This window comes from Larimichthys crocea, chromosome III (genome assembly GCF_000972845.2).
Source record: "Larimichthys crocea isolate SSNF chromosome III, L_crocea_2.0, whole genome shotgun sequence".
NCBI lineage: Eukaryota > Metazoa > Chordata > Actinopteri > Sciaenidae > Larimichthys > Larimichthys crocea.
The window spans coordinates 30,029,687-30,046,898 of NC_040013.1; the positions used below are offsets into that span (position 1 = coordinate 30,029,687).

Below are 17,212 nucleotides of genomic sequence, written 5' to 3' on the forward strand. Positions count from 1 at the left end.
ATTTATTATTGTGTCTTTGGTGTACCTCTGTACTGTTTATGCTGACTGCAGCTGTATGTACAACGATTTCAGTAGAATAGTTTAGATTAATTGACTACATGGAAAGACATATTTATTATTACATTTTGCACTTACTTGCAACAGCCAAGTCTGGGTTTTGAACACCCGATGACACTTTTGTGTCACGCAACAAAATAAACGCTAAACTATAATCTATAAGTACATGGACTGGTATTGACCAAAAAGAGATAGTACTTAGTAGAAATACACATGCATGCAAGCACATGCACAAGAGGTAATTGATCAGGGACTGTAGCTATTGACAAAAGCTCTTATAGACTCAAAGTGTCCTCAGTATAACCTCCAAAATGCTGCTATAGAATATTAATTACTCACACTATATTAATGCAGATCCATACAAAATACAGTAATATGCAACTAGGGAAATGGGATGTATATTTACATGAATACACATACAAATTCATAAACACATACTGTACCACTGTATAGATTTACAGTATGCCTGTTTAAAAATGCATGCATATTGACATCCCTCCTTCCACACGCACACACATACACACACTAATATGCACTTTGCTCTGACCCGATAACTGGAGGCAATGCAGTGTTCAGAATATTAATTTGGGAGTAAATAAAATATTCAAGTCATAGACACCACTGCTCTTTGTGTGTGTGTGGGTCTTGTATTCATCTACTGCAAGTGGCTGGAGCTGAATGTGTTAGGGTGTGTGGCTCTAATTATTCAGACTGTGAATTAACTGGGCTTTACCCTATAATGTATGAATACATTTTAACAAGCAGTGATGCCTCTCTAATAAATACACAATAGAGAATATCAAAAGGTTGTCATAATATATATATTTTTTCTTTCTAACTGTGATGTTACATAATTCTTTCAATTATGCTCTTTCATGATACATCTTTTAATTATTGTTGCCTATTTTATGTATGCAAACATGGCTCTTTCTGAGGAGTATGTTGTATGAGGAATTTATTATACTGTATAGACCCAATTAAAATATATGCCATGCGTCTTAACCTCTAGACCATCAGGATAGCTCACACTTTTTTTATTCTACAAACAGTGACTCTCTTTACTTCTTATTTAACTGAGGCCAGCTGTGGCCCTAACAGAGTCACCTCTCTGCAGGCAGGGTCGTAAATCTAGTTCCAGGCTTTAGTTGGGGCCTTACAGTATATGTCACACACAATGAAAGTCCGAGGACGCCAACCAGCTGTCACTGTCTGCTCCCATATTGAGCTTTCAAGTACTTTCTGCTATTATGAATTGCCTAGCATAGCCTTGAAAGCCTGGTGTGTATATATAATTGGCTGTGACAAGGAGTGTGCTGTGCATGCTATATTATATCTTCCTGGGGTTATTTCTGTCATGGTTAGCTACCCAGTCTTTGGGGAACTCCTATCCTATGTAAAATAATGCAGATGTTAATTTGTACCGGATCCGGTCTGAAAACCCATCGAACCCAACCCTGAGATTCGGGGAAAAAAAAACAAAACAATATAATGCAGTTCAGTACAACAGCACCACAAACAACAACTTTGGAATCAATACCTTTTGACAAAAAGCAACCATGCTGATCTTCATAAATATGATTTGGTTGTATTACGTTTGCCATTCTATTGTGTATTTGAGTTTTTTTCTGAAGTTTATACTCAAATATATGTAAATGCACTGATCCCTTTGGACAAAGTCACGGAGTGATTAAGTTCTCTTACTTTGCATGTCTAGTCGTGTCTTGAATAATGTGGCTTTTATCAAAGTGCCGAATGGGGATAAGACCCTGATTAAGTTTCAGATGGATGCAGATGATGTGTGGTCGCCTGGCGTCTCATTTCAAAAGGGATATGACACTCCAGGACCTGGTGTAAAATTCCCTGGCATGCTATGTCAAGTAGCTGAACTGACTTAACCTGCCCTTGATCTCTTCTTTATAAACAGATTTGACTCTGAGAAATGTCACCCCCCCAACACACACACACACACACACACACACACCTCCACACTTGCAGTGTATATTTTAGCATTTGTGAACCAGCAAAACTTTGCTGATGCTTACATCATCTGAAATACATATTCTGTACATTACACGAAAATGGGAAAACTAAAAGTGTGTGATCACTGGAAATATATACATATATATTTCTGTGTGGTGTTCACTGGTAAACAGTTGCTTAATGTTGTGACATAACAGACTGTGGATGTAGGTTGTTCTGTATCCAAGCAGGCTTTGCAAAATACAATGGATTGCAGTATGCTGCTGCAAGAATTACAAGTAAAGGCCTGATTAAAAAAATAAAACAAACAACAAAACCCATTACTGTTAAAATAGTTTGAAAAGGTTCATCCTAATTGCTCTTATTTCCAAGGAAAAGATATTGGAAGTAGAGTAGCTAGAGATAATATTCGAAATGCATTTATAAATAGAAAGGTTCATATGGATTTCAGGTATATCTTGAGGCAAAACTGGGTAAACAAAAACCTTACCCACACATATCTATTGTTTCAAGGCATGAATAATTGAATTAATGGAAGGCTAAACACTTAAGATGGTTCAGCACCGAATCCTGGATTTTGTTTCAAAAGAGGCACAATCCATTTATTTTCTTAAAAAGCAATTTAGGAGACGGATGAAGAGGGAGCGACAGAGAGAGGTGAAAAGAAAGCAGGCAGTTCACAGTGTTCACGGAGTAGGTGAATATCTGATAAGATTATTCCATCTCCAACACTGTGTGTTGTGCGCTGCATGCTTGTGCGTATACTTAAGTGTGTGTGCGTCTATGAAGGATGAAGACATGCTCTAGGGGGGTTTGCTTGCAAGCTTGTGTGTCCTCTGTCTGCGTGCTTTTCTGTGCCTTCACGTTTGTGTCTATGTGCTTTTGCTGTGTGTGTGTGTGTGTGTGTGTGTTTGGGAAATGGGCGGCATCATATATCTAATTCCAAAGCATTGATATACTAGCTCCCTGCTGTCCCATCATCCCTCACTCACTCTCTTTCTCCACCTCTCCCTCAGTGGCTATAAACTCCCCAAACCTTTTCAAGATTTCAATAGGTCTATTGAGTTGAATGTGTTTATAATAAAGAGTAAAGGTGTGTGTGTGTGTGTGTGTGTGTGTGTGTTTGTCTGTTTTGGGGGATGATTGTGGGCTGGCGCTGTGGGTATTATGAGCTGCAAGAATCGGTATTTGTATTTTCCTGTGTTCACAGGAACACTGTGTCTTTGTGAGACGGTAAGAGAGACTCAGGGAGGGAGAGTGATGGCAAGAAAAAGGAGAAATATGTGAGCCCATGTGTTTTTCTCTTTGTCATCGTGTACATAAATATTTTGCACCTTTTGTGTGGGGGTGTGTGTGTTTTATTTTACGCCTGTGACTTGTGTAACTTGGCTGCGCATGTGTTTGAGATAGATAGGGATTGCCCATGCTTTGCTTTCTAAGTTGTCCATGCCTGTGGTTGATAGCGGTTGCGAGATAGGATTAGGGGTGTAGGGGGTATTGTTTTTAAGAGTTTGTATGTCTATTTACGGTATGTGTGTGTGTGAGAGTGCCTGTTTCTCAGTTTGCGTACGTGTTTTTGCAGCTGCTGCTGATTCCGACTCGCTGATAAGACGTTAAGAAGTATGATCTCATGATTTCCACGGCTACTGCACTGATACACATCATAGACCACTTACTGAGAACACAAGACCCTAACACACACACACACATGCATACACTCACACAGACTCACAAAACCCACATTCTTACCCACGAGGCATTTTGACCCTATATGGCTGCGTTTGGCTTGCTTTAGGACCCAGACACGGTTGCATGGCTCTGAATTCCTCAGACTCTTGACAACACTTGTAATTTCAAGAGATGTTAGAGGGATAGGTATCAGGATTATTGTGAAGTGGCCTCAAGGTCATTTTTCTTTAAAGTTTGGTAGGGACATCTTTTGTTGGATGACCGTTATTCACAGTTACACGTATCAATTATTTCACAAACTTCTTTTTTCCCTCTTATAATAGATCAGTCCATATTGTCAGTGACACTTGAACATGATTGGTTACTTCCGATGACATCATTCTCAGCAGATATACAGACATTTATTGGTCGGGTTTGTAGGTGTTCTGAAGTGGGCATGCCTTGAGGCGCAAGCGAAGGAATAAATGTGGTTTTTGCCCCCGGTGCATATTTACTACATACCGTAAATCGAACCTGGACATTGTTCTGCTACAGCCATCCATTATTGATGACAGCATTCAGGCAAGACGTTTATGAGGTGGGCTGTTAGGATCAGTAATTCACTCCTGTCAGGAGATCAGAAGAGAGAGTCAGGGCAAAGAGGAGGAAAAACAAGGAGGGAGAAGGCTTAGGGAAGATGCAGGAAGAGGAAAACAGATGGGAAGGGAAAAAGTGAAGTGGGGAGAGGGAAGGAGCCGCACAAGCAAGGATGGTGCAGAAGAGAGAGAAAAATAGCAGGCATTGCTGAGACAAAGCTTTTATTCATGGGAAAATTTCCTCTCCATCCCTCCCCCCTTTTTCTCCATTCCACCCACCCTTTTCTCTGGCTATCATGTTTCTTGTGCCAATCAATATTTTATAGCTGTCGCTCCAGAGCAATGAACCCCTCTCCTGCTCCCCACCACCCCCAGCTCTCTGAATGACAGATGAGGGTGAGAATGGGTGTTGGGGCAAAGTGAAAAGCGGGAGGGGTATGGGGGTGTAGAGCAGAGTGGTGGGGAAACATGAAGTCACAAGAAAATAGTGTGAGTGAAAAGGGCGATGCAGTGCAGCTAAGTGAGAAAAGAAAGTGACTGACTGAGAAAGGCACGAATATGACACTGGATAAATCACGAAGAGTGGGGGGAGAATTTCCTACAGATAATGAAATTATGCAGCAAAAATGCCGACCAATTTTCATACTCGCAGAGAACTAATTACAGAACTAAGAGAGAAAATGTCAGCCTCGCGACATCAAAGTGGGGACGCTGCCTACTCATTTCCCCCCTATTTGTGCCTTGTTGTTTCACCTAAGCTGCTTTTAGCTTCTAGCCACAGCACACTGCTTTTTTCCAAGATAAGCACCACAACTACACAAATACATTTAGGGTAGAGGAATGCGAGATTGTGTATATGTGTGCACAAGCATATGAATGCACAATTGTTGTCTTGCCTGTTTTGTATATTGTGTTTTTTAAGGACTGTTTGAAGCCATGACACATTAGGGATGAAAAAAAAAAAGAAAAGAAATTTGAACCTTGAAGTTGTGTCAAAATGTTCTCTGTGTTACAATTTTCCCATGAGTCACAGCTCTCCAGGTGAGGCAATCATACATAAGCACTACACATGTGCGCGCACACACACACACACACACACACACACAAAGGTCTAGACAGTCTTAATGAAACTTGATGATGATGGAGTAGAGGGAAATTACACGTTGGAAGAAAATGTGCTTTGTGTTTCTGTGCATGTGTGTCTGTTGGATGAAAAAAGAGGGAAAAGAAAGAAAGTCTTCTTCCGCTCCCTCCCACCTGCTCTTGTAATCTTCTGTGTTTTGGTGACCTTGGCAACCTGGTGACAAAACACTTTTGGGGTCTCTTTGATTGAGGCCATGGGTGGGCGTGAAGTTTGGACAGACTGAAAAGACAGTGGAGGAGAGCGAGCACAATGAAGAGGGGTGGAGGATAAAGTTCTTGGCGCCCTCAGGCCAAATGAGCACACTTGTCCCCCTCTCATCATTCTCTACTGTCTGCTTTATCTTTAAAAAGCTCTAGTTGCCAATCTGGCTTGAATAAAAGGGAGGATGGAGTTTTAATCAAATGTCTTTTGGATAATGATTCTGTGTTTTCAGCAGAATTTAAGGACACAGCTAATTAATTTCAGTGGAATCATGAGATTGGTGGATTAGCTTGCAGGGTTGTGATGTAAATTAATGCAGATTTTTGCTTCTTGGTCATCCTTTGGTGAACTTTCACCTTTAAATTAGTGTCATTGACCAACGGCAACCCATCTTGGCAGCACTGACCTTTTAGGGAACAGGGAGCCAGCGAGTCCCACCTGGAGGAAGTTACAGTATCAGAGCTCATTACCTGTATGGCACTATTCACTTCTATTTAACCCTCTTATGTCGAACTATGAACTGCTTCACAAAGGAGGAATGGTTTGCAGCCATTCTCCATGGGGGAAGGATCAGGTAAAAGATCCACACACTGCAATGTGCGTCCCCCGTGAATACATAGTTACCCATGACACCCTTCACTGTATAGGTTTGGTAAGACACAAAAATAAGAATCCTTTTTTTTTAAAATTAATGACTCTGGTAGCCAAAGGGTTTCCACAAACAGAAACAACAATCAGGTGCTGATTAAAGGTGCATTTTATGGCTCAGTGGGAGAAAATTGTACTCTGTCCAGGTCACCGGCTTGAGACACGGCAATTATTAGTGACCAAATGAGAACGACACCGTCTCACACACACTCAGTTCAAGGGACAATGCTGCTCACTGGTGTGAATCACAGAACGATAATGAACGAAAAAATGCAGCATTTCCTCCCTGCACCAACTTCTGCGCCTGCTCAGGCCTCAAAGCCAGTCAATAAAACAAAGACTGATTGAGCTGGAAAGGCATTCTCTGGCAATAACCGTTATAATTTTAACCTTTGTTTTTTTTCTCCTTCTGCAGTGAGAGATGATGACGATTTCCTGAGTCTGAGCGAACTCCCGGAAACCTTTCCATCTGACCCTCCGGAGCCTTTACCCCATTTCCTGTTTGAACCTGAGGAAGGCTACATTGTAAAGAATAAACCTGTCAATCTCTACTGCAAAGCAACGCCTGCCACGCAGATTTACTTCAAGTGCAACAGTGAGTGGGTCCATCAGAAAGACCACACTGTGGAAGAGAGGGTGGACGAAAACTCAGGTGAGTGAAGTCTAGCAGACGCACAGTCATACAGTATACACACAATCATGTACAGTACATAGATCCAACCAGGTATTTACTTGAAGTGCAATAGATGGATGGATCAGATCGCACTGCGGAAAAAATGGGGAAAAAACTGCCGTGCAGGGAGTGTTGTCAGTACAGGGACCGTCAAACTTTTTGTCAAAGTTAGTACATTTTGACAGAAAACACTGTTAGTAAAAAGAAGTCTGTGATATGTTAAATGCTGTTGCATGTCAGCTCATACACAGGAGATCTTTTTAGAAACACGGTTCAACTCTGAGTAAAATAACTGTTTGTGGGTGAGCACGTAGCATAAATGCACAGCTGCTAAAATGTATCCAGATGTTTAGTTATTCTGCTGTTGCTGATTGAAACATCATTATCATTATTTTCAGCACAGTACATTTGCTGTCACTCCGACGGATGAGCAACGCAACTCAGCATTTCAGAATCAGTTTTGCAGTTTTGTTGCATTTAGCATAACTTCTTCACTCTAATAACTATCAGCAATTCACTGCCGTGGCGTTGGCATTACTAATGTGCTCCAGTATCATCTGTACTCTCCGAGAAGAGTCTGACCTCTGCTCTCTGACCTATAACTTACTGAGGTGGCCACCAATACACTTTATTACACACACAGAGAACTATTACATATATTAACTATAGGTATTACACATAATAATAAACAGACCTGGGACCTGCAGTAATAGAATGAGACCTGACCCAGACCCATATAAACTTGGATCCAAACCTGAACAGGTCCCTGGTTGGATCTCATTTTATTTCTACAACAGGTGTCACTTCCTTGACTGTTTGTACTATATATTTTGATTTTTTTTTAAACATATCTAAGCTGCACAGGTGGAAATCCCCTCTTTCCCTGCATATTTGTTATATGCCTGACACTGATGATATTTCGCTCTGTGCGATATAAAATTCTCACCATCCAGAAAATGTGGCCAACATTTTTCCCAGGTTGCCTCATCCCTGCACTGTAAGCAAACAGGTTAAACCTATTATTCAGATGTTTAGTTATTTGTGCAGAACACTGGGTCACATGTCAAGTGTGCGTACGCAGCTGTCCAACTAGCAATGCTGTACTGCAATGTTCACAGGACAGTTTAATAGGATCCACAGTGATGTACTGGACTGCCGCCAAACTTCCACACTTGTCACTTGACAGCACATGGTCTTACTCCGCTGGCTAGGTAATGATGAATCATGCTGTTGTGTTTTGGCAGGGAAACAAAGATATACACAACCTGGTTTCTTAGACTTAAGGTTGACATGAGCTCAGCTTATGGGTCTCCACCTGCTTGTTAATGAGCAAGAGTCCCCAGAGCAAGTGATTAAACACAGGCTGAAAACAGTTTGATTATATAGTGCCTGCTGAATGGGATGCACAGAGGAGTTAACAGTAGAACAAATCAGCATATCTGTGTTTGAATTGCTGTGGGGTTTCTTTTGTGCTCACTCGAAACACTCTGATATTTCTCAATGTGTACATTGCACTGCAGTTGCAAGGAGGCAACTTTTGATCCGATCTCAGCTCAAGTTGACACATCGACTTGCCCACCAAAGATTTCCCCCTGTAATACAAAGCAGACCCTGAAGCCAAAAAACATTGTGTGTTCTTCAGTGTCCTGATTTTTGAGTGGGTCTGCTACAACGTTAAACCCAAGACAGAGACAGAAGCAACTGAGCAGTGCAGTTTTGATGTTTCCCCCTGATTCAGCTGTCACACATGAATAGTCGAGGAAGAGGAGAATAAATACAGCAAAACCTGCAAGAAGTAAACATGAGAGAAGTGAAACAACAGGTACAAATATAGAAACACACACACAGTGCCAAAGACTAGCGAGAAAAATAATGTTATAGTCTCTGTTGGCGGGTGGGTTTCATATCACACTACAGTATACTCCTCTTCCAACCCTTGTTCATTGTCTTCAACTCTGTGTAACCTGTTTTGATTTCTTTCAACGTGTTTCTTTTGAACAATTTTCTCCCCTTTTCATCTCTCTCCTTGGTTTCTCTTAACCCCGACATCTCTGAATATTTAATCATTACTCTTTTTTTAATATTTTCTTTTTCTCTGTTTGTTTTCATTCACTCTCTTTCTCGTGTCATCTTTAAACTTTCCCGTCAGTCCTTTTCTTTTATTTCCTATAAACTTAAGACCTGAGGGCATTTTGCACCTTTCATTTAGAATGACAGGAAGGTGACATTAATCATCTCTTTTGTTCATCCATGTGTTGGTCTCCTAGGCTTGCTCCCTACCATAATTTGTACATGTCCTTCGTTTGTAGACTTTTTTTTTTTTTGTATGAAATGTGAGAGGTGTTTATAAGCCACAGTAGCTTTTTAATATGAATGTAACCCCATTTCACCTGGCCATAATAGAGGTTACGCAGGTTACACAGGTTAGGCTGACAGCTGTATGTGTTTCCTTCCATTCTTTCCCGTCTCTGTGTTACTGACATCATGCACAGCTGCTAGTCCTTTATTAGTCTCCCATCAGCCGTTCATTTGGATTCCAGACTGTGCGTTATTGAGTGGAAATTCTGTTCAATTAACGAACCATGGATTTAGGATCTCTCTCACGCTGTTTGTGATGGCCACCATTAAGGTCTTTCGAGGACTAGGATCACCCAGTCAGCCATAAAACTAACAAAAATGTCAAATCCAGTTTAATCTTCATGTTAGTTTTGACGGATCTCTTGCAGCCATATTAACTACTCGTGACTCATTATGTGCATAACGTCACTTTACAGTAATCTTTTTTTAAAGTTGAAATAACCCTCGGGCCTGGTTAAAACTGTGGACTTGGTTTTCAATACTTGGACTGCTGCTTAATTTATGCTTAATTTATATTGTACAAAGCCGTCATCATGTCACTTTAATAAAAAATAATTGGCTGCTTGCTCCTTTGCTGCCTCAGGATACTTCAATGAATCAATTAAGCACACCACAATCCACAAGACATAATAAAATGAATAAATAAACAAACTGGAGGCATTATGCAACAAAAAACCCCCATCAACAAACAAATGAAGAAATCAAATAATATAATAATAGGATTCTGATATAATGAGACTTCATGCAAAGCACTTATAGCACTTATTATGCGGCGTGTTTCTAGTGAATCACAGAAAGCTACTGTAGGACTGTGCCTGGTGAATGCACAGTGTGTGTGCACTCTTATCTGTTTATCTATGTGAAAACCTAAACTCCGTAAGATGTTTTCTCCTCTTTGTTTCCTGCTGTTTCGCAGACACAGCTAGAAGCTATGGCCCCCATACTGCTTTTATTATCTCTGTCTTCTCGCTTACTCTCTCCCCCCTCTGTCCCATCCTCTCACTTTCTTTCTCTTCTCCTTTATCTGTCTCTTCCTCTCCCTGTACTCCATGCTGGTTTGTGCTCTACTCTAATTTCCACTGACTGAAATTGGAGAGAGCAGAGACAGATAAAACCTGAGCTTGACGAAGAAGAAGTAGGGGATGATGGAGGGATGCTGATGGAGGGTGCCTTTGAGAGGGCTGGAACAACAGGCCAACAGATATCAGGGAGTCACACTGAAGGGAAAAATGATATGAATCCTGCTGTGCTGTTTTCTTTTTTTTCTTTATCTCCCGCTCTCTCTTTCTTTCCCCCTGTGTTCCTCATCCCTTTTTTTATTTTTGCAGGAAACGGAAAAGGCAGCTTAAGCGCTGAAACACATTGCTCGTTTGATTTGGGGGATCAAGATAAAAGTAAACAAAAGTGAAAATGTGCATTCAGAAGTTCAACACAACATAAATGAAACAATCCCAAAAGCTGTTTGTACCAAACATTTATAAGTGTGTTCATACACTGTATCAAACATGATGTCGTACAGTAAGAGAGGAAAACAAAATACACCAGAGTACTGAGTTATTAGATGATCACAAGGATAAAGAAAGTTGAATATAAAGAAAAAAGTGGAGGACAGGTGTAAACAAATGAAACTAGAATGTCTAACATATAATAAGAACCATTCATAATGCACCGTTATGCACAGATAATGTACATCAATCATCATCATGTATATCATCAAACCTCATGATATCTTCTAACAACAGCCATAGGGCATCATAAGTATGATTGAAATTATTCATAATCATTACAGACTTTTTTCAGTGCAGATATTTTGACATGTTTTGACAAGCAGGAAACGCACCGGTGTAAATGAATAACATTAACAATGGCTCCATTTCATTTAGTGTTCCCTGTTTTATAACGTGGTACATGCTGACTCACTGCTATGATTATTACAGAAAGTAGCAGCAGCTAATGTCATTCGTTCCACCTGTGCTTTCTATGACTACTCAAAAAGTCTGCCATGAAAAACATATATGCTTATAGTTTTGTGTCATACTTTATAGGATTCCTGACATGTCACTGTCACTTATGGAATAATTATCCTATCCTTATTGAAGAGCGTAGGTTTTCAGTTTGAGAGCATGACTTCTCCTTATCGTGTTCAGATTTATTCTCCTCGCGCTCACATTTTGTGCTCGCACTCAGGTTTCTGGTGCTTTCTTTCAAAAAGTGTGCTTGAACTCAAAAATCACATGCTTGTGCTCACATTTCTTCTTCTTGGACACAAACATTTCGCTCGCCCTCAAATATGTCCTGAGCATGCTCAGATCTAAAGTCTGCGCTCTCAAATCTAATGTGCTTGCACTCAGAACAAGAACGTCTGATTAAGTACATTGCTACCTATTGTATTTTGAACCATGGGACGCCGGTTCGCATCCCGGCCGCCGCACTCTTGCTGCATATCATATTGTGTTTTAACCCTCTGAGGACGGATTGGGTGGAGCCGCCCAAAATGTTTGACGTTTAACTGTTTTTTGCACTGGTTTCCTGAGATTCCGCTGAAGACAGAGATGGGTGGTTTGTGTCTGTCTGACACTTCAACTACCATTTGAAAAATAGATGTTCGGCCGACTTCCATATGCACTCGACCCACTCAACAGAGAAACAGCAGGCGGTGTAGAACAGAGTGTAGGGGGCAGGGATCACACAGAGCAGAGTGACAGAGGGCCCAAAGTGACTGCAAAGAGACTTCATAAATACAGTTTTTATTTATTGGTTCCCCTCAACTTTCTGGAGGGTCTTTGCTTTTCCTAAGTGGCATGCCTGAGGAAAAAGGGGCAAAAAATCATCATTGTTTATTTTTCATTAGGCTATACCTTTTTAATCACGTAGCCTAGCCTATTCACCCATCATCTCTTGTTAAACGTTTCAAGAAGAGAATCATCTGGTTACACGGATTCTATTACTGTAACAGTAATTTATTCATTTAAATTTAAAATCAGAATATGACATGCAGCAAGAGTGCGGCGGCCAGGATGTGAACCGGCGTCCCATGGTTCAAAATGCAATAGGTAGCAGGGTACTTAACCATTCAACTGTCATAACACTGCTATGCTGCTAAGAGTATTTATAGTATATAAAAAATATATATATCATGCTCTCAAACTGAAAATCTACGCTCTTGAATGAAGATAGGATAATTCTTCCATAGTCACTGAATACAAACACATCATTCAGAAACAACCCACGTCCACGCAATATTTTGCTGCTAAATCATCCCTGTGAGCCAATAAGATTTAACTCTGACACACAGAATGGTGAGTCTTTCAAATGTTCTCCTATTCAGGAAACTGATTGTTCATAAAATTCCATATAGAAATAATGCAGGATGAATGACAAGGAGGGAGGGACTGTTTAAAATTCAAGACAGTAATGAAGATAAAACGTCCAGCACCTGGAATGCAGTTGTTAGTCCGTATCCTGCAGTTTGAGCTTAAAACTCTGCCCACGCTTTTTATCTTTCCTGCCTGCTTTTTGCTTCGCTCAAGAGAAAATTTCACCAGTTGCAATCTTAAATTGCAGCAGACAGTGATGGACAGTACTTTTAAAACACCCCCGGCTCAGATAAAAGGCATCAACTGTTTTTGTTTTGTTTTTTTAATTTAATAAAAAGTGGCACTCCTAATGAGATGTTATGAGCATCTTGTTTTCTGTATAATGGATAGAAAGTGTAGCTTTTTGTGAGCTTCGTGACAGCTCAATAAATTACTTGGAATGTAGTTACTTTGAGCCTCATCTGGATGGTGGGAAAGCCAGGTGAAGGTCACAGGCAAGGATGTGGGGGTGAGGGAGTTGGGACGGAGCAGCAGAACGGCCTAGAGGTTACTGAGGTCAGCTTTGAACTGGAGGTGAACCGGCTCGATTCCCTTAAGCAGCTCCTCTGCCTGTCACAGTATACTTGACAAACATAGTTAACTTGACCTGCCACTGGGTCTCCACAACAGCTGGCCTCTTCCTACACCTCAGCTGAAGGAGGAAAGGAACATTTAATGAAGTACTTAAAGCCAAAACAACAGCCGGCTTTCCTGCAGACAGCCACTTAAATACAGTAGCATGATTAGCAGTGGCATTTGTTAAAACATGCTTACCACATCTCGATCTGAATTAATTTGACTCGAGGTGAGAAGCAGCATAATTTGTCTGGACTGCATATCTTATTGTGAAGGGCATTTTCAGTGTTTGCTTAAGCAACGTGTGTGCAACCTCAGTATATCTCCATTAGCCTTGAAGTGCGCTAATGACATATTGTGTACTAGGTTACTTACTTCGTCTCCATTATCCAAAGTGTGAATGGTTATTAGTCTGCTAGCAGTGACCCATGACTTCACGTTCACACACACATACACACACACACATGCATTATTGGCACGCACAGTATTGACTAAGGTGATTTGTGACCTCTTTCCCTCCTTTGCTGCCATCTCAGTCGTATTGATTTCTGCTCGTCTTTTCCTTCATCTCTCCTGCGTTCTCGTCCTCCTAATGTTTCTCTCCTCCTCTCTCTCCCTCGCTTTGGCATCACTCCCATTCTCCTCTACCTTCTTTCCTTTAGCTTTCTCGCCTCTTTCCTCCTTCTCCCACGTCCTGTCTCTTTTGCTCTCCGTCTACGTCTCCTTCTATCTAGCTCTCCCTCTCTTATACCGGGATTGTTCGATTTCAAATATTAACAACCATCACGATTTATAAAAGAGGTCAATTAGCTCCAGTGCCAGTGACTCCTGGTGTTTGTCTGTATTGATTTTGTATGTATAAACAACTGTGTTTATTGGCTGATTGTGTGCGTGGGGTGTTGTGTTTCTGCGTGCGACAGATAATGTTTTATTTTGTGTTTTAATTGTGTGTGTGTGTGTGTGTGTGTGTGCGTGTATCTGTGAATTCAGTGTTAATGCTTGTTTTCTTGTTTATCTGACTGTTTGCGTGTGTTTGTTTGAAGTAGACTTTCTCCCGTGTCCTGAAATGTCCTGGTTCACTGCCTCCGTAGAGCTACTGGAAGACACAAGTGTGCACGCTCAATATCGTTCATGTGTTTACGTGCACGCTCACACACACACACACACATAGGAAAGGTATTCAAACATGGACCAGGAGGGACTGTGACGATCAATCACTGTCAGAGTGTGCACCATTAAGAGAGTGTGCACATACACACACACACACACACACACACACACTCTACTGTGTGTTGTGAGTGTTCAATTGGTCACAGACTGGTGACTCTGTTTTGTCGATGTCCTGGATGAGTTCCCTCCGTAGGCGAGGAACTCAGTCAACCCTTTCTCACCCGTGTTCTCACAATGCCTCTCATCCTGTTGTCTTTTTACTTTTTCAGTTTTGCTTCCACCTTCCTCTCCATCTTTTACTTTCTCTTTTATATATATATATTTATAATTTTAATAAAATCACTCACAGAGGCTTTCGCGTAAGGCTTTCGCGTAATGCAACAGCCCATGTCCTCAGATCTTGAAATGTCTTTCTAAATGTATGACTCAAATGAGTCAGCTGTCGTGCTGTGTGATTTTGATTTTGCATATTTATGACAGCAATTACTGTTGGCTGATTAATATTGTGATTGCATACTGTAATATATTTTACATAATAGCTTACACCACTGTGTATCTTGTCTTAAAAGTCGCTAGTAGCTACAAATATTCTTTTGTGTGGCGTTTTGATGGTGGTGGTGGTGGTGGAGAGTGATCATTTGAAATTAAGTCCAAAATTTCCCATAGGTGTTAAACTGTAATTAGATCAGGGAGCAGTTTCATGAAGATATACTTTGATCCACTTCAGGTCGATGTCTTCATTCCACAAAGTTGTGTGCTCACTGTAGTCTCTTAAGAACTCCTTTCCTTCTCATTTCTTGTTCCACAGTATTATTAGCCAGTTATGTGTCATGTTTTCTGCTTTTTTTTGACATTGGGTCCCACTGATCAGCAGTTGTCATCACCATGGAATGATGGCTCTGTGTCCTGAAATGTCCGACTCAAATGATAGCTAACTTTTTTATGATTAAGTTAGGTCAGTCTTTACTGTTGTGAAACTTTCTAATACAACCATCCCGACAACTATGAAGGTAATAGCATACAATTCTCATCATTTTTTCATATTTATAAAAAACATTCAGTCCCTCATCCATGTATATAAGCTTCTACATTGTTGTTTCTTGACACATTATTTCAAGTGTCGTGTCACCCATCTGCAGGTATTCACAAAAACATTTATTAGCTTTTGAATAGCATGCATTAAGCTCACAAATCAGGCTAACTGACCTTTACCGAAGTTTGAAATTACATTTTGGCTGATACCAATGTTTTTGTTGCTGTTTATTTTCCATTTTGTGTCGGTGAAAAAGAAACCCGTAAACCTAAAAATGTGAGTCATAGAGCTGAATAACCACTTACTGCCTGAGCACATAGGCATTTGAAGCCATTTCTGCCACTGCTGTGATTATTTCTCCAATATCCAAGTTGGAAATAACCAACAAAACATTTAGCCAGTGTAAAATTGATGTCACACAACAGATAAACATTGGCTACTGATATCAGTGAATGCCACCTTATTCCCCGATAGCCCGATGTCAGTCGGTAACCGATCTGATCCCTGTCTCTAGATAAACATGTATGTGTCCATTAGCTCGATTTTAACATCCATTATTTTTTTTGCCATTCATCATATTAGCTGCTTTTAAAGTAGTGACTCTGGTAAGATAGCAGCAGTCCCTGTGGAATGTTTGTGGTGAAGCTTCAAAGCTTGAAATAATCCCTGTAGGGAAATTGTGTTTTCACTTGAAGCTCCTCTGCAGGGAGGTCATGGTACCAGGTCACTTACTGAACACCTCTGGAGCTGGTTGGCATTCTGTGAGCTGCTCACAAACACTTGAGCACGGCAGATGTTCGTAAAAAAAATCAATGTTTTGTTCTTTGTGTCTTAGCTCTGAACAGGCTTCAACAAAAAATGTAACTTTGTGTTTCACAGGTAGTATGCAGTATTTGTTGTAGTGCTGGTGGTGTTCCTTGGATGTATCTATCCTGACCCTCATGCCTTTTGTCTTTTGTTAGACTCTCTCCCTCTGTGGCTCTGATGAAATAATAATACCCAGTGTTGACTTTTTCAGTATCGCTGTGTCTTTTCCCCAAAGGCCTGTCTGTTTGACCTGCCACTGATCGCATTTAGACACCACAAAGCTTTTGAGTGCTTTCCCTGTATCCCCTTATCTCGTTCCTATTCTGAACCATTTAGCGTCAAAACCCCCCTTCTCTGTTTTCATGTCGGACCCTGACTGGCTAGCTTTCTTCCACATGTATTTTTCCTTCCATCTCTGGTTCATTTGATTCAAAGAAATCCAGACTTTACACTTTTAGTTTAATTTTATCTTTTTTTTTTTCATCTGTCAAAATACAGTGGGAGATGGAAAGACAGAGGAAAGTGGAAATAACTTAACAGGGAAATAGGGACATGACACATCTTTTGGCTTCTAATCTATTTATTATTTTGTTCCCATTGCAATATCTGAATCTGTTTGTTGAAGAGCCACATGCATTGCATGTGATTTAAACTAATTGTGTCCAATGTAAACAAAGATGTGTTTCTAATTAGGAGCAAACCCAGTTAATTATGGCAAAGCCATTCATTTTGTTCACATCACAGATTAAATGACTGAGTTAGCAAGTCTGCTTTTTGTTATACTGGAATAAATCCATGTTTTAGAGAACATGCTTTTCTGCTTTCCTTATCACGTCTATTAACAAAGCTGCTTGTCATCATCTATTTCTCCTCGCAACATTTTTCCAGATTTGACGACATGTTTGTAAGCTTCTGATGACGCATTAATATGAGCTCTGACAAATA

The 17,212-nt window shown here is 40.5% G+C and overlaps 1 protein-coding gene across 2 annotated transcripts in view; it reads left to right on the plus strand.

The window, feature by feature from the left end:
• unc5ca (unc-5 netrin receptor Ca) overlaps window positions 1-17,212 on the plus strand; it is a 175,467-nt gene that overhangs the window by 80,876 nt on the left and 77,379 nt on the right. For both annotated transcript variants that reach the window (XM_027275025.1, XM_019259897.2), the window contains exon 2: window positions 6,710-6,946. In XM_027275025.1, the coding sequence (XP_027130826.1) occupies window positions 6,710-6,946 (237 nt within the window). The remainder of the gene's footprint in view (window positions 1-6,709; window positions 6,947-17,212) is intronic.